General features: G+C 38.5%; 7 protein-coding genes across 10 annotated transcripts; 2 read left to right on the forward strand and 5 right to left on the reverse strand.

The window, feature by feature from the left end:
• Positions 1 to 497: 497 nt before the first annotated feature.
• On the forward strand, positions 498 to 3,885 carry LOC144215963 (chitinase domain-containing protein 1-like). Its single transcript, XM_077745196.1, has 11 exons — positions 498 to 882; positions 1,553 to 1,708; positions 1,806 to 1,983; positions 2,045 to 2,151; positions 2,423 to 2,484; positions 2,589 to 2,678; positions 2,764 to 2,865; positions 2,974 to 3,123; positions 3,187 to 3,267; positions 3,342 to 3,384; positions 3,595 to 3,885. The coding sequence occupies exons 1-11, from the start codon at positions 769 to 771 to the stop codon at positions 3,691 to 3,693; spliced, it is 1,182 nt and encodes a 393-aa protein (XP_077601322.1). The 5' UTR covers positions 498 to 768; the 3' UTR covers positions 3,694 to 3,885.
• On the reverse strand, positions 3,796 to 5,717 carry LOC144215964 (glutamine amidotransferase-like class 1 domain-containing protein 1). Its single transcript, XM_077745197.1, has 7 exons — positions 5,563 to 5,717; positions 5,380 to 5,456; positions 5,102 to 5,207; positions 4,903 to 5,010; positions 4,708 to 4,799; positions 4,536 to 4,629; positions 3,796 to 4,446 (listed from the first exon to the last, which is right to left on the reverse strand). Exons 1-7 carry the CDS (start codon positions 5,609 to 5,611, stop codon positions 4,331 to 4,333), a joined length of 642 nt encoding a protein of 213 aa, XP_077601323.1. The 5' UTR covers positions 5,612 to 5,717; the 3' UTR covers positions 3,796 to 4,330.
• A 219-nt stretch (positions 5,718 to 5,936) lies between these two features.
• Positions 5,937 to 9,559, reverse strand: LOC144215546 (CD151 antigen-like). Its single transcript, XM_077744564.1, has 8 exons — positions 9,166 to 9,559; positions 8,353 to 8,437; positions 7,995 to 8,186; positions 7,445 to 7,519; positions 6,723 to 6,827; positions 6,490 to 6,645; positions 6,324 to 6,410; positions 5,937 to 6,249 (listed from the first exon to the last, which is right to left on the reverse strand). The coding sequence occupies exons 2-8, from the start codon at positions 8,434 to 8,436 to the stop codon at positions 6,190 to 6,192; spliced, it is 759 nt and encodes a 252-aa protein (XP_077600690.1). The 5' UTR covers position 8,437; positions 9,166 to 9,559; the 3' UTR covers positions 5,937 to 6,189.
• A 55-nt stretch (positions 9,560 to 9,614) lies between these two features.
• Positions 9,615 to 11,201, reverse strand: LOC144215547 (EF-hand calcium-binding domain-containing protein 4B-like). The gene is made up of 7 exons (XM_077744565.1): positions 11,117 to 11,201; positions 10,895 to 11,000; positions 10,756 to 10,837; positions 10,579 to 10,693; positions 10,048 to 10,155; positions 9,903 to 9,979; positions 9,615 to 9,726 (listed from the first exon to the last, which is right to left on the reverse strand). The coding sequence occupies exons 2-7, from the start codon at positions 10,995 to 10,997 to the stop codon at positions 9,639 to 9,641; spliced, it is 573 nt and encodes a 190-aa protein (XP_077600691.1). The 5' UTR covers positions 10,998 to 11,000; positions 11,117 to 11,201; the 3' UTR covers positions 9,615 to 9,638.
• Positions 11,202 to 11,270: 69 nt separating this feature from the next.
• LOC144215545 (EF-hand calcium-binding domain-containing protein 4A-like) lies at positions 11,271 to 15,258 on the reverse strand. 3 transcript variants are annotated; one of them, XM_077744563.1, is made up of 12 exons: positions 15,217 to 15,258; positions 14,205 to 14,332; positions 13,859 to 14,121; positions 13,679 to 13,790; positions 13,461 to 13,608; positions 13,246 to 13,392; positions 13,077 to 13,167; positions 12,791 to 12,886; positions 12,533 to 12,720; positions 12,154 to 12,225; positions 11,913 to 11,967; positions 11,271 to 11,351 (listed from the first exon to the last, which is right to left on the reverse strand). In XM_077744563.1, the coding sequence occupies exons 3-12, from the start codon at positions 14,111 to 14,113 to the stop codon at positions 11,286 to 11,288; spliced, it is 1,230 nt and encodes a 409-aa protein (XP_077600689.1). In that variant the 5' UTR covers positions 14,114 to 14,121; positions 14,205 to 14,332; positions 15,217 to 15,258; the 3' UTR covers positions 11,271 to 11,285. The 3 variants fall into 3 exon arrangements, with proteins under 3 accessions (XP_077600689.1, XP_077600686.1, XP_077600688.1); XM_077744560.1 differs by lacking the exon at positions 11,271 to 11,351 and having other exon boundaries at positions 11,505 to 11,967; XM_077744562.1 differs by lacking the exon at positions 11,271 to 11,351 and having other exon boundaries at positions 11,505 to 11,967; positions 15,221 to 15,245.
• Positions 15,259 to 15,549: 291 nt separating this feature from the next.
• LOC144180919 (transmembrane protein 138-like) lies at positions 15,550 to 17,872 on the forward strand. 2 transcript variants are annotated; one of them, XM_077709076.1, is made up of 5 exons: positions 15,550 to 15,607; positions 16,051 to 16,457; positions 16,754 to 16,925; positions 17,022 to 17,097; positions 17,170 to 17,872. In XM_077709076.1, exons 2-5 carry the CDS (start codon positions 16,330 to 16,332, stop codon positions 17,280 to 17,282), a joined length of 489 nt encoding a protein of 162 aa, XP_077565202.1. In that variant the 5' UTR covers positions 15,550 to 15,607; positions 16,051 to 16,329; the 3' UTR covers positions 17,283 to 17,872. The 2 variants fall into 2 exon arrangements, with proteins under 2 accessions (XP_077565202.1, XP_077565201.1); XM_077709075.1 differs by having other exon boundaries at positions 15,561 to 15,726.
• A 279-nt stretch (positions 17,873 to 18,151) lies between these two features.
• Positions 18,152 to 19,736, reverse strand: LOC144180920 (dolichyl-diphosphooligosaccharide--protein glycosyltransferase subunit TMEM258). Its single transcript, XM_077709077.1, has 4 exons — positions 19,606 to 19,736; positions 19,259 to 19,368; positions 18,366 to 18,494; positions 18,152 to 18,284 (listed from the first exon to the last, which is right to left on the reverse strand). Exons 1-3 carry the CDS (start codon positions 19,606 to 19,608, stop codon positions 18,368 to 18,370), a joined length of 240 nt encoding a protein of 79 aa, XP_077565203.1. The 5' UTR covers positions 19,609 to 19,736; the 3' UTR covers positions 18,152 to 18,284; positions 18,366 to 18,367.
• Positions 19,737 to 20,544: the final 808 nt, after the last annotated feature.

The raw sequence follows: 20,544 nt of genomic DNA on the forward strand, positions 1-20,544 counted from the left end.
AATGGAAACATTAAACTGTTTTGTTTTTCTTCTACAAATTGACTCTCTATTGCCATTTCGCGGTTCAATTTTCGCGGCTTCACTACATTGCAGATTTTTTTCTGAGGACATTTTATTATCAATTTAAAATATTTGTTTGAAAGTTTTGAAAGTTCATAAAAATATGAAAATCCACGCTGAAACTTGCTAGCGGAAGCAACTTAACTGTGTTCCGCTTGCTACTAGAAATCAGCACTGAAGAATTTGTAAAATTCTTCTTATTATATTTTTTTAAGTTAACATTTATTTTTTAAATCCACGCTGAAACTCGTAACCAGAAGCCACTCTTGCTATTAGGATTCAGCACTGAGTAATTTTTCTTATGTTATTTTAATATGGGTAATTCGCGGTTTTTAGATTATCACGGACATGTCTGGTCCACATTAATTGCGATATTTGAGGCATTAATTACCCCCCCCCCCTCCGCGCGCAACCCCAACGGCTGCACGCCTTTTATTTTGAAAATTCCCCAACACGGAAAGAGCAAGTTATATTGACATCGTAGAGACACGTTGTCAATCAAGCGCACGCAATAGACATCAAATCATTTAATTTATTTGTATTATAATTGCTGTTCATTGTTCGATCTCCATTAGGCTCGCTTTTTTGGCTCATCCGTCGACTGTAATTGAAATGTTTTGTTATGGTTGTTGTTTACGCGGCGACGGTGATCCGCCACAGTTGAACTAGCTCAAATTATTTCCTGGATGTAGAATTGCAATTAGTTGTATGAAAATGGAAAGGATGTTTTTGACGTTTGTTATTGTGTGGTGCTCCTGCTGCTATCCTTTGGTCATCGGGACACTCTCCAAAAAAGATCCGAAGAGGTTGCCGAAAAATGTGGTGAGCAACATTTCTTTGAATACAAAATAGTATTATTCTTTACAACGCAATTCCATTCTGTATCTACCAATTTAGATAGCCCAAATTTTCTACTATCTGATCTTGGCTAAAATACTAAAATCCAATCATACAAACATCACCTAGTACACGATGGATAAGCAAGTGTTGTAACCGTCAGTTACTGGCAACAAATTTGTTTTCACCTAAACATCTTTTTGCAGCAGTTATGTCCATTTTTTTTTTGATTAGCCATTGAATGAATCTTATTAAAAGAAATCTTATGGTTACCTTGCAAGTCTTAAGGTCGGATATACTTAGAAAAAAAATAAGTCTAGGACTTCATGATGAACTTATTCATATTATTGCTGATACTGTACATATATATCAATACAACCGTGAACAATTTCAATTACACTCAATATGACAAGTTATTTTTGTACTCCCACCATAATACTATGCATCTTAATTATTTGCATATCTTAATTATTAGCAAATGTATATAATTTATTTCCACCTCGTTTTGAGTATCCAAATGGGCTCACACATTTCCAGTTAAGTTTGACTGTTATTCTCTAAAACTAAAATTCAGATTTGCCCTATATGCACTAAACTCGGTCTTTTTTTTTTAACGTTTTTTGTTTTTATTTTTATCTTTTACATTTATCCACAGCTTGATGTCCAGCCACCCCCAGCATCAGAGTCTGTGTCGGAGAGAGAACTGGTGGTTACAGCAGTTCATTGGAAGGATGTGGTGATGGAGGAGAAAAGATATTGGGATGAAATCCAGAAGAATTTTAAAGGAGCAGTGCTTGGTTATGTCACACCAGTAAATAAACTCTATCCACACTACTTCCATTAGTCATCTACCATTAAAATATCTCTTTACTTAAGCAAATAAAACCTATTATTATTTTGTTTTATAGTGGAATTCCCATGGTTACGACATTGCCAAGCTGTTTGGCCCCAAACTTAGCTCAGTGTCTCCGGTGTGGCTTCAACTTCGTCGGCGAGGGCGTGAACGCTTCGATATCACAGGCCTCCACGACCATGACGAAGGCTGGGTTAAAGCGGTGCGCACATCCAACCAAAAAGTCAGACTTGGTGAGTATGCCAGGCCTTGTTGTGTTTGTCCAGGTGAAGACTCAATTGTGGTTGTGGTCAGTCCCCAGGCTGCTGTTTGATGATTGGTCCTATCAGGACTATTTGAGCGTGCTGTCCAGTGAAGATGAGATCGAAGAGCTGGGAAGTGTGTTGGTTAAGGTTGCACAGGTAGGTAAACTAGTGCTGAGTGTTTTTCCATTTTTTTCCCAACGCACTACAAAATTGTCTGATAATGATCAATGGCTAATTGGATGGTGCGCCACCTCAATCTAATAGACTAAAAAGTGCCATTCTTTGCCACTGACTTTTTTTTTTTAGCTTTGAACTTTGCCATGGTGCTCCTATTTCTTTTATTGCACTTCTGGTGTGAATTATTGACAGTTGCCCCAATAATTTTGTCATATGGTATATTTGTCCATTTGGTTGTCTGATGCTGCAGTCGGAAAAATTTGATGGTTACACCTTGGAGCTATGGAGCCAGCTGGGAGGCCAGAAAAGAAAGTGAGCCCTTTTTGAAACTTTTTGGAAGCATTTTGGAACTCTTGAAGTGCGACTAAAAATTCCCCCAATTTGCTGTCGCATAAAACGTTGTGTTTATCCCAAAGGGAGTTGGTCCACCTAATAACACACACGTGCGAAACGCTGAAGGCGAATCAATTAGACTGCATCCTCGTCATTCCTCCCCCTGTGAAAAAGTGAGTTGAAGGCAGTAAAACATGTCAAGCAGACAATTTTGTCAATGACAATCTTGACTGCATATGGAATGTCTGTTGTATTCAGCACAGGAGAGCCCGGAATGTTTGGCAGAGAGGAGTTTGAGCAACTCGCCCCAGTAGTGGATGCCTTCAGCCTCATGACGTATGACTACTCCAGTGGTTTAAAGTAAGGCCAAACATAATTTTATCTTTTTTGAGTCAGTGAAAACCTGCGGCACAAATTAAGAGACCAAATGATGCATTTAAGAGTGTTTTTTGTGTGTGTGTTTGTCAGACCAGGCCCGAATTCTCCTATTCCCTGGCTGAATGAATGTATCCTCCAGCTGGCCCCCAGCACAAAGTGGAGGTCTAAGATACTACTTGGGGTTAATTTCTATGGAGTGGACTTTGGAAACCAGCAAACAGAGCCTGTCATTGGGAGCCAGTGAGCATCATGCAATCGCCCTACATTTGCATTTGGATTGAGTTAAGTGTTGAACTCCTGCAGGTACATTGAGATGTTACGGGAACACAAGCCGAAAATCGTCTGGGATGACTTGGCCGCTGAGCACTTTTTCACCTACAAGAAGTAAATATGCCTTTATTTACTCGACTTGAATTGCACTATTCTAGTTGGAACTGATTTGGCCCTCTCCATTGCAGATCCAATACAGTTAAACACGTGGTGTACTATCCATCATTGAAGGTACCATTCTATTTAAATGTACTGTTGCCTTTGACACTTGTTGGTTGCTAAATTTATGCTTTTATTTAACTTGCTTGCTGCTATTGATAGTTCCAATCTATTTTAACTTGGGTTAGACATTTATCGCTGTCAATAGCAGCGAAGTGAGTTAAGAAGGTCCAATATGCAATTTACAAATCTGATAAAATGAATGTTCTTTTGATTTTCCAGTCATTGTTTATGAGGATTGCCTTGGCTAAGAAATTTGGAATCGGCATCTCCATTTGGGAATTGGGACAAGGGCTGGACTACTTCTATGACCTTCTTTGAGCCATCAGCACATGGACGTTTAATTCCTATTTCTCATTTTGTTGCACTAAAAGCCAAGTTGCTGTATGCTTTGGAAGCACAAATGACTTGAATTCTAAAATGAGCAGCTGAAGAGATGTATTGTTCATTGTGACAAAGAAAATGTACTTTTGGTGTTTTTAAGTCATTAATAAATACACCTTGGGTAGTTCAGTCATGTGTGTTGCAGTAAAAAGAAACATGTTAAGCATAAGCAGTTAAGCGGTGTATATAGTCAGCCCAAATATTTTTTTTTTTTTATATCTGCACTCTCAAATACTTTTTCTCCTGGAACACATTCACACACACACAATGCATAAACCAATATATTTTCTCTTGAAGCTCTTTTATGCACAATAATTATACTTTCGAGGTCAGTTTTATATATAAATATACAATGAAGAAAACTTCATTACAAACTACAAAATTGTAATTTTGGTGTTCCGTTTAGCTGGAACTTATCAACTTGACTGGCTGACGTGTTTTTATGTCATAATTAATTTATTTGCCAAAATTTGATGACTGACTGAACTGAGTAACAAGCTTGATTCGGAGAATTAAAAAAACAAATCTACCATATCACAAAAAAAAAAATTGAAAAAAAGTGACATAGCTGAGCTTACTTAGCATTAGAGAGCAGAATTAGATTGTTGAGAGCGAGCCAGGTGGACTGTGCATTCTGTCCGGTTATGAGGTGTCTGTCAATGACAACATGAACGGTGTCCTTCTGGCTTGCTGTGAAACACAAAATGTCAATTGGAAAGGTTTCCAAATAATCTATACAAACTATCAACACAGTATTAGTATGACGCATTTGTACTGACCGGTGTAGGAGCCTCCGCTATCCTTCACAAAGTCCTCCACGATCAAAGGCAGGTTGGCAAAGTCCGGCCTCCGCACCAGTTCAAACACGGATGGCTTCAGAGATGGATGACATGTAAAGACTCCAACCTAGATTTGGATGTGAGGCCTGGCCCCTGTGTGTATTGAACATACCCCTGTCAGACTATATCCGTCGAAGATCCACCTCTTTCCCTCCGTAGCACAACACAGCGCTGACACTCCTTCTCCGACGGCACACACAGGCTCTGCATGCAAAAACACTCAAATCATTGGCTATCAGCGATAGGATAGACGTTAGTTGGACGTCTATTGCCATCGATTGCGGTACACATTGATGAAAAGTCTCACTCTGCTTGGAGATGAAGTGTGAGAGGATTCGGTGCAATGAGCCGCTGTGTGCCAGATCGTTGGGTGCTCCTGGGCAGTCAGGAATGAGCAGAGACTGGTAGCGAGCTCCTGTGTCCATGAATGAATAAAAAAAGGGCCATGACGTTACAGTAGGTAAAGCAAACAGGAGGACTGATCAGTGACCTTGAGTGATTCTCACCATCGATGGATTCAAGTTTGGCAGGGCTGGCGTAAGGTTTTAGGTTGAAGTCCTGCACCCATCTGGAAGTGCTGTCATCCACCCCAGCAAAATCTACTGGCTTCCCCTTTTGGGAAATAGGGTTCAAGAGTTCTCATGTGTTGGAAAATACTTGGTCTTGTCCTCAGAAATGAAGGCAAGAACATGCAAAAGGGAATCCAATGGTTTATTACTGTATGTCAGTCTCTGAGTCCATTTTTGGAAAACTCCACAGTAAAACAAACGAAAAAAAGACTTACCCCTGGCGTTGCTGTTTGGAGGTTAAATAATGAGGAGGAAAGAGTAAAGCATTGCTGGAAAGACTTCGCGGAAACTCCTAGAGCCAGTGAAGAAAGCACAGTTAAAAAAAGCATCCATGCAAGTGCGATGAGACAAAGTGGAAAATACAAAATAATGTAACACAAATAGTTTATAGATCACACCTTGAGGAGAGGCACTCAAAACAATCAAACACGTCGGCTTGGCAGACATGCTCTTATTTTTCCAAGATATCTTCCGATATGTATTGTTAACAAAAATAGAAATTCAGATGTGTTCGCCAACCACTGAGAGGAAGCACCGCTTGAAGGAGGAACAAGTCAGCTGACAACAACATCCGCTGGGAAGCTTTTCAAAGGAAAAGCACTGACATGTGCACTATTATGTATTGCTTATTGTTTTGACCTGGGAGCATGGCCACATTTGACACATTTGATTTGGGGAAAGATGGGCAAGGTCAAATGTATTGACAGTACTACAGAAAAAAAAATCATATAGGCAACCATATGCTTTTTATTGTTCTTTTATGCTAAGAAGTGGAAGCATTTTTCTTCAACAAAACTGTGACACACCAACAACAGCAGTGTAATACTTGTGTACATAACCACACCAAGCTCATTTTTTTCTGCATTATCCTTGTCATAAATAAGAAGACATAAGTTTGCAGAGTGAAGTGCTGCCCAGCAGCATAACAGCAGTTTGAGTATGTAAAATGTCAACGTCCAAACTTGTAAATTCACGGCACTTTAGTCTCAAAGCGCTCATCCAGTAAACACTCATAAAGTCCAACATTAGTACGGCTCATCTTTCAGATTTTGATGAAGGCAGCAAGTAAACATCATCCCAAATAGCTGAAACAACAAATCAAATAAAAGTATTAATATAAGATTGACCATTTTCACTACAATTACTTTTGAATGGTCACCTGTAAAAATGCAATCCCAATGCCGAACGCACCAACAACATACAACTGACTGAGAATGAACTCCTCCAATTTCACCACGCAACCTCCCTTGAAGCACAGCAAGAATTTTAGAATACTATTACCAATACTGCACATGAATTGGTTTCAATCGGACACCGGTACCCACCTCCACCATGTAAATGTTGGAGGGATGGTCTCTGAGGCCGCAAAGGCTGCCGGGAGTTTTACAGCAGCTGTCTGGAACAAGCTGTGAATCCTGTGTGGCCTGAATCCAAATGCTGTCTTTCCAGTCGGAGGAGCTGTTACTGCCACAGCAGTGGAACTAATAGGGAAGAATCCAACCTGATGAGTTCTATATTAACAAAACTCAAACCGTGTGAAAGTATTGGAAATGCACACCTCCTGTTGAAGCTTGTCTACAGCATTTGTGATGCTTTCCTCCCCATCTTGTTGATATTTCTGCTGCATGGTCGTCTTCAGGTTCTCCCTGAGCCCCTCATCCAGCTGTGAAGTAGCATGATTTGACACAAGCGCATAAGTATTTCCACTCTTACTTCTTTGAAGCCTATACAGTTTAAGATGGGTATTAATCGTATTGATTTTGTTAACAATTCGTTCTTGTTGATTTTAACACGAGTGGATTTGATATCAACCCAAAACGGAGCCTATTCCTGTACAGGTGCAGCTCAATTATTTCATCATTCAAAAAGATGCCTTCCAAAGCAACTAACACATTTCCAGAAACAAATGCATACTTTTAGTAACTTTTATGTGAGAAGGCACTTGGATTGTTTTAAATTTAATTATCCAATTTCTCAAAAATGATATTTAAGTTCATTGAGATGCACCTGTAAAGTCTAAGAAGTGGCAGCAGATTACCTGGTGGCAGAAGGGGAAACACTGACGCAAGAAAAGGGGGAAGAGAGAAGTAAGGTGTGAGAAGATAGACATAAAATGCAGGTGAAGGATGTACAGGGAATTCTTTCCAATTACAAACAACAACAAAAAACCTGAAGTCGACAAGTTTTACATGTTGAGATTTGTAAGTGAAACTGAGCTCATTTGCTACAGATGTCAGTACTTGGAACAAAAACAAAGTAGGAGTGAAACAAAAAAAATACCTCTTTGTAGGTAATAAATGCCAAGACACCGGCAACGATTTCCAGCAGAAATACCGCCAGCAACAGGACCAAATACTGCAAGTGATGTACAGAATAACAAAAACAAAACATAAAACAACTGTAAATCCAAACTAAAACTAAAGTGAGCTGTTGATGGCTTGCCTTAAAAATGCAATTTTGTAGTTATTCGAATGTCAAATCCTTTGAAGCTACAGAGCAAATTGTTTGTATGTTGGAACTGAAATAAGGTCACTGTGCTCATGACGCGAGTTTCTTTATTTACACAGCACATATCCTCCAACTGAGACGGAATGCCTGCTGCACACAGACGTTTTTGATGGTACTCATTCCTCGGACATTAACTGTACTCTAAAAGTAACTGTTGAGGACGCTGACAACGTGACCCGGACTGTCATGATGCAGTAACACAGTGTGGGCGTCCCAGTGCGTTTACTGCATGTTGACACAAGAACAACCCCTCAGACCCCTAATTTGTCTTCCGTTGTCTACTCTAACTAAATGTGAATTTAAGATTTTTTGTTGGCCTCACCACAATCAACAGATTCTTCATCTCCAACATCGTAGCGCAACATCCGATGATGGCGGTGATGATCACGACTGCTCCGGCAGCAATCAGCACGTAAGCGGCTATGGAGTAGAAGCTGGAATTTAACAGATTGATGTAGTCACTCTTCTCCACCAGGGTCCACACGCCCACAGCCAGCACTGCACCCCCTGCGAGCTGAAAGAACATGTCCTTCCATTAATTGAACATGTTATAAATATTGTGTGCACTCAATATTATATTTGAATCATCCAAGTCTGCTATGCCCGGTGTAAAAATGAGTGTTGTTTGTTATTATTGAAAATATCAGCACGGATGAGATGAGACAATTTTTGTAGCTTACCCAAAAGAGGATGTTAAATATAAATAGAAGATACTTCAGACCAATGATTCCACAGGCATTGGTGTTTTCCCTCGGTGTTTCCATTCTGTAAAAATGAATTATGATCTCAATCAAATTTGCATCAGAGTATATTCAGTCCATATTAAACTCATTAATATATAAAAATACAGTATATCAAGTAGCGACTTATTTATTACCAACATAATGAAAAATTTGATATTTAATGACCTTAAACATAACAATAACATAAAGAAGAAACCTAAAATTAATTAATTAATTTATTTCTAATGTTCCAAAAAGGCCTATTTTGCATCTGTACTGTATTATCTGTTGTATGACATAAAGTAGCATACAATTAATTATAATATAACACTATCAGAAGCACTGTTGGCTCATCTGTGCATGATTTAGGATTGAGTATATTTGAATAAAAAGGCTTCCCAAATGTGGAAAGACTGAGCAAGAGCAGCTCACATATGAAATCAAATATGTTTTGGGCAAAGATACTTTACAGCTTGTGTCGCATGACATGAAGCAAAAAATATACTCCAGCGCATAGAGGAGCTTTAGCTCAGCCTAAAATAACTTTTTACTGGAAGATATGATTTTTTTCAGGCAAAAAATAATAATAATAATTAAATGAACCACTTCACTCATCAGAATATTTACACCTACAGAAATAAACAAATATGTATTGTTCCTGCCATACAAGCAAGTACAAATGTCTGACTGACAACCAAGTCAAAGTTATTTTTAACTATGATATCATGGAAAATGTGTGCCCCCTTTCAAAAGAGGCCAAAACTGCCCTACCTGATTTGAGATGTTAATTCCTGTGGCAATGTCTTTCAAGATTGGCGTGCCGAGATGGATGTCCTTTTCGTGGTGGAGGTTGTCTGCAGTACTTTCCATACCGTGACCTCTCGGAGCCACTTGCCCACCCGAAAAACACTTCCCAAAGTGCATGGCTGCCCCCCACTGGCCTCCCCAACCAAGGAGGGAGAGGCTTCAGCAAATGCCAACAATTCTATGAAAACTGGGGTCAGCGAGACCCCAATTGTATGTGTTTACAAACAAAAAAAATAGAATTCAATAGAAACCTAACTTTGAGTCAACAGAAGTCTACAACTGTGGACAGAATTATTACGTACATCTGGACTTCATGTTTGAGTTTCAGTGTTATTTTAACCTTTAACTTGACCTTAAATAAAACGTTGGAACTAGAGGTCAACAAATGGTTGCAGCTAAATTTGCACCCATTTTCAAACATTGGTATTTTGCTTTGATTACAAACAGCAGCTACTCTTTTTTGCAGCATTTGTTGTCAGGGAAAGTGTGTTGTCACATTTTCGATCAAGTTGATCAATTAACTTCCTGGAATTAGATGAAGAATAATCAGAATTAAATAGATGTATTGAAGGTAATGAGAGCTATAGCTTGTATGTTTGCAGGTTGTTTATCATGGCATTAAATATAATACGTGTAGGTCTACTAATAGTTTACCCCTTTCATTATAAGTACAAATCCTATTGAAAAAAAGTGTTCCGTACTCAGCCATTTGAGTCATCAGCTGCTCTATGTTCTCCCCAGTTTTGGCACTGCACTCGTAAAATGAGGCCTTGTGGTGCTGTGTACAGAGTTAAAAGGTATTTCCCAAATTCTGCCTTTATTTTCAAAGGATGATTTGCATCTTACCTCTGCCAACGACTGTCCATCTTTTCTTGACACTTCCCTACAGTGAGTGTCAGCCAGGTCCAACTTGTTTCCGAGCAGCATCAGCATAACACCATCGCGCATCTTCTCCTAGGGACAGAACCCATACGTTATGCACTCTAGTGGAGTATTTCCCAATTTTTATAGCGTGTTCAGCCATTCACATCTGCAAAAATCTTACTGAAGATCACCAAATGGAAAATGACCCCCTAAAAAATGAACGCTGAAATAACAGTGTTTTTTTATTTCATTTATTCACATTAGTAAATGTGGACTTGTTTCTATGAGTACAAATGCTAGAGGCTTGAATTTCCTGCATGAGTGGTATCTGGCTGTCACAGTATTATCAGGACACATAGATGGTAGAACAAAGATAGAATATTTTGAATAAAAACATTTTGGAGCACTTGTCTTAAGCGAAATGTGGTTTGTTGTCATTCAATGTGTGATATTTATACAAACAACAAAACACACATTTCAACAATTCTGATGACTTAACATGCACCTACTCACCTCCACCGAGTTCACCCATTCTCTCACAGTGCTAAAAGAGGACAGGCATGTAATGTCGTAGACCACCAGGATGGCATTAGCTTTGCGGTAGTATTGCTCAGCAATGCAACGAAATCTGAAATACATGACGAAGAACAAAGTTGGCGCAAAGTCGGGACAAAAGACCAAATGACTGACCTTTCCTGACCGGCGGTGTCCCAAAGCTGCAGCGTGATGGAGGTGGAGCCCATATAGATGGTCTTCATCTGGAAGTCTACACCTAGCAGTAAACAATCTCATAAAACAAGCAATTTGTGAAAGGCTGGTTAAAGCTTACCAGTAGTGGCCTTCTTAGAGCTGCAAAAATGTCCCGTGCAGTAGTGCTGGATGAGGGAGCTTTTACCCACCCCTGAGTTGCCAAGGAAGACCACCTTAAACATACGCTGAAGATTCACAAAAGTGCAAATTGAATCTGACTTTTGTTTTGGACACGAGGAAGAAATCTGAGTTTGCTGAGCTACTCTCTGCGTTTGTGAATGAATTACAGCATCTTCCCTACCTGTCCAGAACTCTCACAACTGACTCTTTGCAAGGTCTTTGAATTTATAGCTCTTTTCACTGTGTACTGGTCCGGCTCATCGTGCGAGCTTCAGTGAAGATCACACACAGTTAGTGGTTTCTATCTCAGTGGGCCACGAGGCCAGCGTCCACATTAAAAAACAACTTGCTCACACAAACCTTTCCTCAGACTTGTGATGGGTAAAGTAGTGCTCAATCTCTTCCATATTTGGACTCTGAAAGGGGTTTGGTGGAAAGTTGTTAGTGGACAACCTCCCCATCATAACTCAATTCATTTTTAACTCTTTCAATGCCAAGCCTCCCAGATAAAACAGATATAACGTCCATTACCGCCAATGGGAGTGAATGAGTTAATAAAAAAAGTGGAATCCAGCACTCATTATGAAACATTTATTCTGCTGTGCACATACGCTTCTATAAGGAATGCTAATGCAATAATAAATGATGCATCACAAACAAGTGGCATTTTAAGGAAGCGATCAGTAGTACACAGTTGTTTTTCAGCTAAGTAGTAGCTGTTATATAATAAATAGTTTGGCAGAATAACCTTAAAAACACAGAATAAATGTCTTTGGAGCACTTGCTGTCAGTCCCTTAAGCATATTAAACAATGGCAGAGTTCAAGGGTGTAAATTGATGCCCTATGGTTTGAAGGATTGATAAAGTTGTTCCCACACGTTTTAGGGAGGATAATTGTGATGTGTCCATGAACTGTACAATTCTTCACTGAGGTCATAGTTTAGTGGCAGAGGAGGAAGCGTGCAAGGATGACTAACCCTCTTCTTGGTCAGCTGGGCATCTTTCTCGTCTCGCAAACTTTTATTCATGTCCCTGCGGAGAATAAGGTTTTATGTGGGTTTTTTTTTAATAATAAATGCAATGGATTGAAATGAGTTTTTTTGTGATATGAATAAATGAGATTGAGGTAGACATGGATGCATCATGACATTTGTTATAGTACAATGTTTCTAGTAAATTTGAGTTTTGTTACAATTTGCTACTTTGCAATTGACTTACCTCAACAGGCTGAGTTGTCTCAAGAGACTATCCTTCTCTTTCTGTATGTTTCTTGAAACTTTAATCACATCTCTATGGTGAATTCATACAGATAAGAATGTTATATTAATAATAAATATTAATAATAAATATACAACAGTCACTTCTCAAGTGTTGGATGTCCTGCCACCTGTGATCATATTTTCTTCATTTCTTAACACTAGCAAACGGTTTGAACAAAACATATTTCAATGTTATTATGACAAAAATAATTTCTTCAAATTCAATTTGTGGCATTAACCTTTTATCGGGTAAGTAACAACAGAATGCTATGTAAAAGGGCTAAGATTAGGTCCAAAATGTACCGAAGAGATACTAAATGAATGAGTGTATCACTTACTGCTGTCTGGCCATTTGTTCTTGGGCAGCACTAAGCTGCAGCTGGGCCAGCTGAACCATAGCAGCCTGCAGTTGCTCCTTGCTATTCTCTGCCTGCTCTTGCAGTTGGATATTGAGGCTACGTAGCTCCTGGTTCTGTTCCTTTATGTTTGACTGCTCACAAATCAGCTGCTGCACTCTGCTCTCCAGCTTAAATGCAAAGAAAATTTCCACCAAGTGCTACAATCTCATGGAAATCAAAAGGACCATCAGGACACACCTGTTTCTGTCTGCTCAAGGTTATCTCCAACTCTTGGTCCCGCATCTTTAACTCCTCTTCAATTTGAATGCCTCTCTGGGTGTGTCTGATACTCTCCTGTATTCCCACAAATATTCAATTGGTAAAAGTAGTGTTGCAAATTCATCGTTAAGAATTTTTAAAATGCTTTACTATAATATAATTAAATTGCTTTTGTTGTTTTTGGCTTCTTGGCACTTAACCAACTGTACATGGGCCAAAAATATGTCAATAAGGCTTCTGCTGCATCGCGCATAATAAGCTGTACCTGCGCAAGTCGTTTTTCTCGTTCTTCCCGGATTTGGTTTTCCATTTCTTCACACATAGACCGAACAACTTGATCGTGTTCACTTTCCCGCCTAAAGTGCAAACATTGAAGGGAATATAAAACCCGGCTCACTGTTGACGGCCACAAAATTCAATTGTTTGTGTGGTACCTGCGCAAAGCTTGTTCCAGGCTGTCTCTCTCTTTAATGGAGTCTTGTAGATGTGTGACGGCGTGGAGCAGGATGTTTTCCAAAAGCCTGAGCAGCTCTGGGCGCTCTCTCTGCAGCTCACACCAGAGAGACGACAGCTCCTGTTGACTGACACGCGACAGCAAAAAAAGTGGCACTTCACGATAGTTCTTTTCTTCTAAAAGTTGCATAGTTACCTATCAGAGAGCTTGTCAGCACCAAGATCATTTAGTATGTCATTAAGTCTCATTGTAGTAGCATTTCCTGACTGGTACATCTGGTCTGAGCTTTCATTGGCAAGTTCTTGGCTTTGTTCAGTCGTTTCATTTTCCCCCATAAGCTCATCTGCACCACAATTACTTGACAGTTATTATAAGGGATGACTTTTTAAGTAAAGTGCGGTAAGTTTCCGTACCAAGTCCTGTGCTGAACTCAAGTGGTGTAAGAAAGCCATTGCTCTTGCGGTCCAAACTCTCAAATACGGTCTCCAGTTGTTCGGGTGATAGGGGCAATTCCATCTGTAGCCTCTGAGAAAAAGGATATGAACATTTCAGATAAGGAGTTCATTTCTATTCTGAAAAAACTATTTGCTCACCTGCATGTCCCTTTTCGTGATAAAACCTTTCCCCTCTTTGTCGCACAACACAAACAGTTGCTTGGCTTTCCCCATGGTTTCGGCCGGTGGGCTTGCTATTGCTGTCTTTCTCGGACTGGGACACCCAAGAGGACTACGGGTCCTGCCCAGTCTGGGGCTCCCCAGTGATAGACTCTTAAGCCGAGGGCTTAAGGGTACAGCCTCGCCACTGCCTTGACCTTCCAGCACCTCCCCATCATTTAGCCACTGAGACATTTTTTTTGCTGCGTTTAAAGAGGCAAATGAATACATAGAAACAAATGCATCTTAACATGTAGTAGTTCTGTTTATTGACATTATCACTCACCTTTTTGCTGCAGGGTTGTGGGAAGTCAGCTCACGGGTCCACCCTTGTCAAACAAGAAACAACAAACTCTGCTGCGACTGAATGTATTATCTCCAGCTGCTCTGTGAATTTTTTTTCTCAACGTAGGTCTGCACAGGAAACATGACTTTGTGTTATGTTACAGTCAAAATACTCACTGGTGTAAGTAACTCATTCAGTATTGGGCTGGTATTGAGAGTAAATCTAACCAATTTCTATGACCTAAGGCAACATTTTTGCATGGCTAAAGTCTAGAAACAAAAAATGACTCAAACCCCAGGATGTAGAATATAAAGCAAGGAACAGGATGCAGTCATTTGTGTACATTTGTGTGCCCAGCACTTGACAGTCAAGAGAGAGGAGATGCAAATACACTGTTTGTACACATTTGCATGGTTATGAACTTAAAGCTACCACAATTGCAGGCAAATACTTTTTTTTCCAAAATGATTATATTACATATTTTAAATATGTCATACTAATGCCAGTTATTCCTTTCAGTGTTTAACTCTTGCATTGATATATTCAAAACTTTAAATGCCGTATTTGGCTTAATATAACGACACAAAAAGCCTCTCCAAACGGTGGTGTTAAGAAATATGTAAAGATAAACATTAAGACTACTGATAGTATTCTAGGAGATGATCTATGAAACCTTCGTAACTTCCTCCTGACAAAAGTGATAAGATGAATTCCAGCGTGGAAAACTAGCAACAGTATATGGAGAATTTGATGTTTAAAATAGCCATCCAGGAAAAGCAAATAAACCTAGTCCTATGTTAAACGAACTGTGTTGTTTTGCCTGATAAAGAGAAAGCAGGAGAAAAGAACAAGAGCTATGCAGTATTTTAAATGAGTCATTGAAAAATATATGTTTAAATACGCTATATTTGTGGAACAGAAAAGGACTAATAATTAGCGTAGGATCGATTTCTCAATGCATAATAACGAATAGTCGTTTAAGACATGATGTAAAAGTAAGAAATTGTCATACCTACACCGAACTAGACGCAGGTGTCCAATACTTGACTACCTTCGATCACTTTTTAAAATTCTGGAAAGTAGTACTGCCAGTTGCCAATAGATGGCAGTAGCTAATCTTTGCCACCGCTCCAACTTTTACCGTAAAACCAAAACTAAAGAGCAGCAAAAATATTTTACAACCATGAATATCTTGAACATACGTTTTTTCATTTTATTACATTTGAAAATAGATATTTTATTCCTAAATATTTAACCAGATTCCTTTAAATAACACGATTAACTTATTGGCAAACTATTAGATGAACCCTTGCATTGTTAATGACGGTAAAATGTTCGGTTGCCATGGAAGACACGGAAATGCGACGTGAAGTGCTGCTGAAAGGCGTTTTGGCGCTGTGAGAGTACGTTGTTTTAAAATCAATCTGGATCTTGATTTTTTTTTCCTCCTCTTTCCATCTTTCCAACTTTCCCTTTTCATTCTTTTCACGTATTATGTTTCATCTTCACATCATCAAGATCGGTAAGAAATTCCTTTTGATTTCTTGCGTACATTAGCAAAGTCGGACAATAACAATACAATAGTACGAGTTTAGAATTCCATGAAGATAAAACTAAATCTGAGCAACAATGCCAATTTAACGATTTGAGGCAGAGATGAAAACGAGTAGTATTTGTAGTTTGAGCCACTATACGTAACATAATCTATGTTTCAAAACCCCATCACACAATTACAATGTTACATCAATCTATATGCGCTTAATATCCAAGTTCATGCAAACCCCCGCTATCTTGTGATACAGCAACACTAACCTCTTTTTATCCGCTTTTTTGTGCTTCCTTGCAGACATATCAGCTTTAAATGATCTACTGTGAAATATCCAATCATGCCAAGTACTTTCAGTGTCTGCACTGATTCCTTGGATTTAAAATTTTCGCCAATAAACATCATTTATTTGAGAACATCATGTTTCCGGATAGAGACAGAGTATTTTTGGAAGTGCAGTTTTTAACACCTCCTGACAGTGTGAATGAACTTCAACAGTGTCCAGAAGTGATATGCAGTCCCAAACACCAGCATAAAAAAATGTTCTTTATAGATGTTTGAAAACATTGGTGTATTGAGATGCTGCAGACTGCCAACTATTCGCTGGTGCTGCTGATCCAGCTCACACTTTTGGCTTTTGACCTTTTTGTCAATTCCTTCAGCGAACTACTGAGAGGAGCAGCTTTTGTCCAGCTGGTGCTCTTCATGTAAGTACTACCTGCCCTGTAGATGCAGCCAATCGCCAGTGTGCACACACACAACAAAGACATAATATTGACGTTGTAATTCATTATTGAATGTTATATAGCTTCCCTTTCAGGACCTATTTACCCCCCAAAAACCATCACCTAATTGCCACAAAACGATGTTCTCTTTTACTCAATACAATACTCACATCTCTTCCTTTTTGTTTGATTGCGTAGTGTCTTATTTTCTAGATTTCTGTACTTCACAGACCGTGTTCTGTCAGTCCTTTGTTAGTTTTTAATTCTTCTATTTGCAGCATCCAGGACATCGCCATCTTATTCAACATGATCATCATCCTGCTGATGATGTTCAACACGTACGTGTTCCAAGTGGGCCTGGTCTCCCTGCTGCTAGAACGCTTTAGAGCGCTGCTGTTTTTTTCCACTCTCTACTTGACCCTTAGCATCTGCCTGCACAGCTGGGTGATGGTAAGTAAGCATGTGAACTCTGTACAGATGCTTCAAGCATGCCACCAGTGTCTTGGAGTAGAAACTCCATTCATTAAGTTGCCTTTTGTTGTCCAGAATCTAAGATGGAAAGCACCTAATCGCTTTGTTTGGACAGATGGCCTTGTAGTACTCTTTGTTTTCCAAAGAATAGGTAATTTGTCAAAATTTTACAATTTCAAACATGTTCTTTTTGTGTGTTCAACAAGTATTTTCTATTTTACAGTGGCAGTGTTGTATTACTACTTGTATAAGCGGACGGCAGAGTACATGGGGGACCCTCGACTCTACACAGACTCTCTTTGGCTACGTGAGGCCTTTGCCAGAGCTCGACAGTAGACCACAAAAAGCCTGAGAGCAGTGATTTGCATTTGCTATCAAGCCAATAGGATCCCGCTGTTGATGAAGATTTGGCATATGTAACAGCTTCTGTTTTACATCCAAGACATAAAGTGGTTTTACATTTTTTTTCTTGCCTCATTGGAACTTCTAGGAATACCTTTATGTCTAGTTTAATGCTCAAAGATACAGAATAAAAAATAGCAATTATAACACTCATCCATCCTTATAAAAGAAGGCCTAGAGGGCAGCTGGCTTTAAAGTTTCCACTGGTACGTAACACAAGTGTGGCATATTTAATTAATCAGGATTGAGTCTGGTAATCTGTTATATGTGGCCTTTGTATTGCAAGTAGGAGACTAGCTAAATCAAAATGATGTTACGATGCATTTTCTCAGTTTTAGACTGCCGCTAGGATTTATTTATCACCTATACACAATATCACTTGTCTCCATGCCTAGTGTGCATTTATGTTTACATAATGTCAGTGTTGATTTTTAGAGTGAATCCACTCATCTTTAAGGGTGGAGGATCTTTTCATTTGTGTTCCTGTTTTCCCTTTTCTTTTTTATTAAATAATCCTTCTCTAATCCCATGTGTAATCCATCACCGAGTATAACCGTGAAGACAAGGTGAAACAGACGGCTCTATTTTTAACACAAAGATTAATCAGGATTTAGGTGCCACAAGTGCAACAAACCATAAATAGACGTCTGAATGTCACAAAAATAAACCCTGCTGTCGCAGGTCAAGTTGTTGTTTTGGACTTGTTTGGATTAGTTTTTTTAACGTACTTGGATTAGTGTAGTAGACCTTGTTTTTAATCGAACAGTGGTAAAGTTGGTTAACCTCCAATTAAAGAGCAGAAGTTGTACAAAGCCCCCTTTTATTTGAAAACAGTTCAAATTGTCAGTGCAGTCAAATTTAACTAAAAAATCCATTTGCTGTGTTTATGTTGTTGTCTGTCCCACTGGAATGCATCCTGAAATTTTAATTAGCCACCTGAAAAGACAGTACAGCCAATTTAGCAGCTACCAAAACACCAATTTCTCACAGAAAACCAGTTTCCAAATCATCCTTTACCTTCATACATATATGCCAACCCAGAGTAGCAAGAAGAGCACACCGAAGCCCATAAAAAGTGCAGCCACCAAGGAGATAAGCAGCTCTTTGTAGATGTCTCTGGTGTATTTGGTTGAAGTCACCTCATAGCTGATATGTAATGTCAAGGTGGAACTCTTTTTCTTTGACATCTGCATATATTCATTCATTTTCTGAACCTCAATAGGGATGCAAGGGGTGCTGGAGCTTATCCCAGCTGACTTTGGACCACAGACCTGAATCGGTTACCAGCCAATCGCAGGGCACCAAATGAGACGGACAACCATTCACGCTCACACTCATACCTAGGGGCAATTTAGAATGTCCAATCAGCCTACCGTGCATGCATTTGGTATGTGGGAGGAAACTGGAGTACCGGAGAAAACACTCGCATGCCCAGGGTTGATCAACCTGGATTTTAACCCAGATACCCAGAGCTGTGAGGCCGGCACACTAACTGCTCAAACCGCCGGGTATGGATATGTTACAAAAATTTGATGTACAACTGTTATAGTATTTGTACAATGATAGTTGCAGATTTGTGTTTTACCTCAATGTACTAAAACTAATGCAAAACATACGTAATTAAAAATTTAAAGGTCTCATAAAATCAATGGATACAATGTTGGATTTGCCAGATATAACACTGGTTAACGCTTGTAATAACATAATGGACATAATTGTCATGGTTTGGTGATTTTTTTCCCTTACATTGGGTGTCACACGATTCTATGGTTTTGATGTGGCAACCCCTGAGGTGATAAATCTAATGTCCAAAACCATAGACATTTCATTCAAATGTAATGATCCGGTTTTGAGGAAATACCGAGGTAATACCGAGGTAATATGTATCCAAAGAGCAGGTAAAAGGATACACGAAGAACCAAGCGGTAAAGAACATGCCGATAGCCAGCAAGACCACTGTCAGATGGGGGAACACAGCCGGGTTGACCGGGCTGGTGTATCTGGTCATCGCCTCGAGATCCTGCAAGGAGATAACAGGTATAGAGTAAGGGTCATTCCCTTTATGCACGTTAATTCATACATTTTGTAACATTTCAGCAAAATCGTTTGCATTCACACATTGCTTAGTACTGCTTCGGAATTGGACGCGAGAGCCTTGCACTTTGTTCAAACAATGACAGATTTACGGAATAACTATGTGCCTTGGTGTTATGATGCTCACTCATACACGTGAAAAGATAAAAAGTGAAAATCATACCATTGCGAATGAAGATGTGCCCCTCTATATGGTCCAGGATAATAAGGCCACGTACTGACTCGTTTTCGAATCTTTTCCGGGTTCGGGTGACGCGGTACGACACTATATCCGCACTTTAGTCTTGCAGTTTCTTGACTGTCACCTGCTGGCCAAAATAAAGAGAAACACTTCTTGCGCCACAAATCATATATATTTATTTGCTTTTACAGTATTACAGCATATTGTTGACATAAAAGCAATGGAAAGAGTGACAAAAGTGGGCTCAACAGTGATAGTATTTAAGTTTTCAAGTTAGTGATATAGTATCTTGACTTCATATGGAGTAATGTAAAGAATGGTTTCATCATCCGCACAAAAAAAAAGGATTTTAAAAACAATATAATAACACAAATGTGTTTTAAACACAATGCTTCCATGCGATTACATATAATGAGTACTTAAAGCAAATAGAAAGAGTAAGAGCATGTCATTATTTATATACAGTGTGTATGTATGAATATATATCTATCTATATATATATATATCTATATCTATCTATATATATATATATATATATATATATATATATATATATATATATATATATATATATATATATATATATATATATATATATATATATATATATATATATATATATATATATATATATATATATATATATATATATATATATATATATATATATATCTATATATATATATATATATCTATATATCTATATATATATATATCTATATATATATATATCTATATATATATATATATCTATATATATATATATCTATATATATATCTATATATATATATCTATATATATATATATCTATATATATATATATATATCTATCTATCTATCTATCTATCTATCTATCTATCTATCTATCTATCTATCTATCTATCTATCTATCTATCTATCTATCTATCTATCTATCTATC

The sequence above is a fragment of the Stigmatopora nigra genome, chromosome 22, assembly GCF_051989575.1.
Source record: "Stigmatopora nigra isolate UIUO_SnigA chromosome 22, RoL_Snig_1.1, whole genome shotgun sequence".
In the NCBI taxonomy this organism is placed as follows: Eukaryota; Metazoa; Chordata; class Actinopteri; order Syngnathiformes; family Syngnathidae; genus Stigmatopora; species Stigmatopora nigra.

Coding starts and splice junctions, on each gene's coding strand:
- LOC144180920 (XM_077709077.1), bottom strand. Junction 18,495..19,258: donor TTTACCGCTTGGTTCTTCGT/GTATCCTTTTAC, acceptor ATTACATATCAG/CTATGAGGTGACTTCAACCA.
- LOC144215546 (XM_077744564.1), bottom strand. CDS start 8,436: ATGGAAACACCGAGGGAAAACACCAATGCCTGTGGAATCATTGGTCTG. Junction 6,828..7,444: donor CATTTATTACCTACAAAGAG/GTATTTTTTTTG, acceptor GCTACTTCACAG/CTGGATGAGGGGCTCAGGGA. Junction 6,250..6,323: donor TTGGGATTGCATTTTTACAG/GTGACCATTCAA, acceptor TTGTTGTTTCAG/CTATTTGGGATGATGTTTAC.
- LOC144215964 (XM_077745197.1), bottom strand. CDS start 5,611: ATGTCTGCCAAGCCGACGTGTTTGATTGTTTTGAGTGCCTCTCCTCAA. Junction 5,457..5,562: donor TTTGAGTGCCTCTCCTCAAG/GTGTGATCTATA, acceptor CACTGGCTCTAG/GAGTTTCCGCGAAGTCTTTC. Junction 4,800..4,902: donor ACACTTCATCTCCAAGCAGA/GTGAGACTTTTC, acceptor TTTTGCATGCAG/AGCCTGTGTGTGCCGTCGGA.
- LOC144215963 (XM_077745196.1), top strand. CDS start 769: ATGAAAATGGAAAGGATGTTTTTGACGTTTGTTATTGTGTGGTGCTCC. Junction 2,866..2,973: donor GACTACTCCAGTGGTTTAAA/GTAAGGCCAAAC, acceptor TGTGTTTGTCAG/ACCAGGCCCGAATTCTCCTA. Junction 3,385..3,594: donor TGTACTATCCATCATTGAAG/GTACCATTCTAT, acceptor TTGATTTTCCAG/TCATTGTTTATGAGGATTGC.
- LOC144215545 (XM_077744560.1), bottom strand. CDS start 14,113: ATGTCTCAGTGGCTAAATGATGGGGAGGTGCTGGAAGGTCAAGGCAGT. Junction 13,791..13,858: donor TCACGAAAAGGGACATGCAG/GTGAGCAAATAG, acceptor CCTTTTTCTCAG/AGGCTACAGATGGAATTGCC. Junction 13,168..13,245: donor CTGGAACAAGCTTTGCGCAG/GTACCACACAAA, acceptor TTTGCACTTTAG/GCGGGAAAGTGAACACGATC.
- LOC144215547 (XM_077744565.1), bottom strand. CDS start 10,997: ATGTTTAAGGTGGTCTTCCTTGGCAACTCAGGGGTGGGTAAAAGCTCC. Junction 10,838..10,894: donor CTCTAAGAAGGCCACTACTG/GTAAGCTTTAAC, acceptor GTTTACTGCTAG/GTGTAGACTTCCAGATGAAG. Junction 10,694..10,755: donor GACACCGCCGGTCAGGAAAG/GTCAGTCATTTG, acceptor CATGTATTTCAG/ATTTCGTTGCATTGCTGAGC.
- LOC144180919 (XM_077709076.1), top strand. CDS start 16,330: ATGCTGCAGACTGCCAACTATTCGCTGGTGCTGCTGATCCAGCTCACA. Junction 16,458..16,753: donor GTCCAGCTGGTGCTCTTCAT/GTAAGTACTACC, acceptor TTCTATTTGCAG/CATCCAGGACATCGCCATCT. Junction 17,098..17,169: donor CTTTGTTTTCCAAAGAATAG/GTAATTTGTCAA, acceptor TCTATTTTACAG/TGGCAGTGTTGTATTACTAC.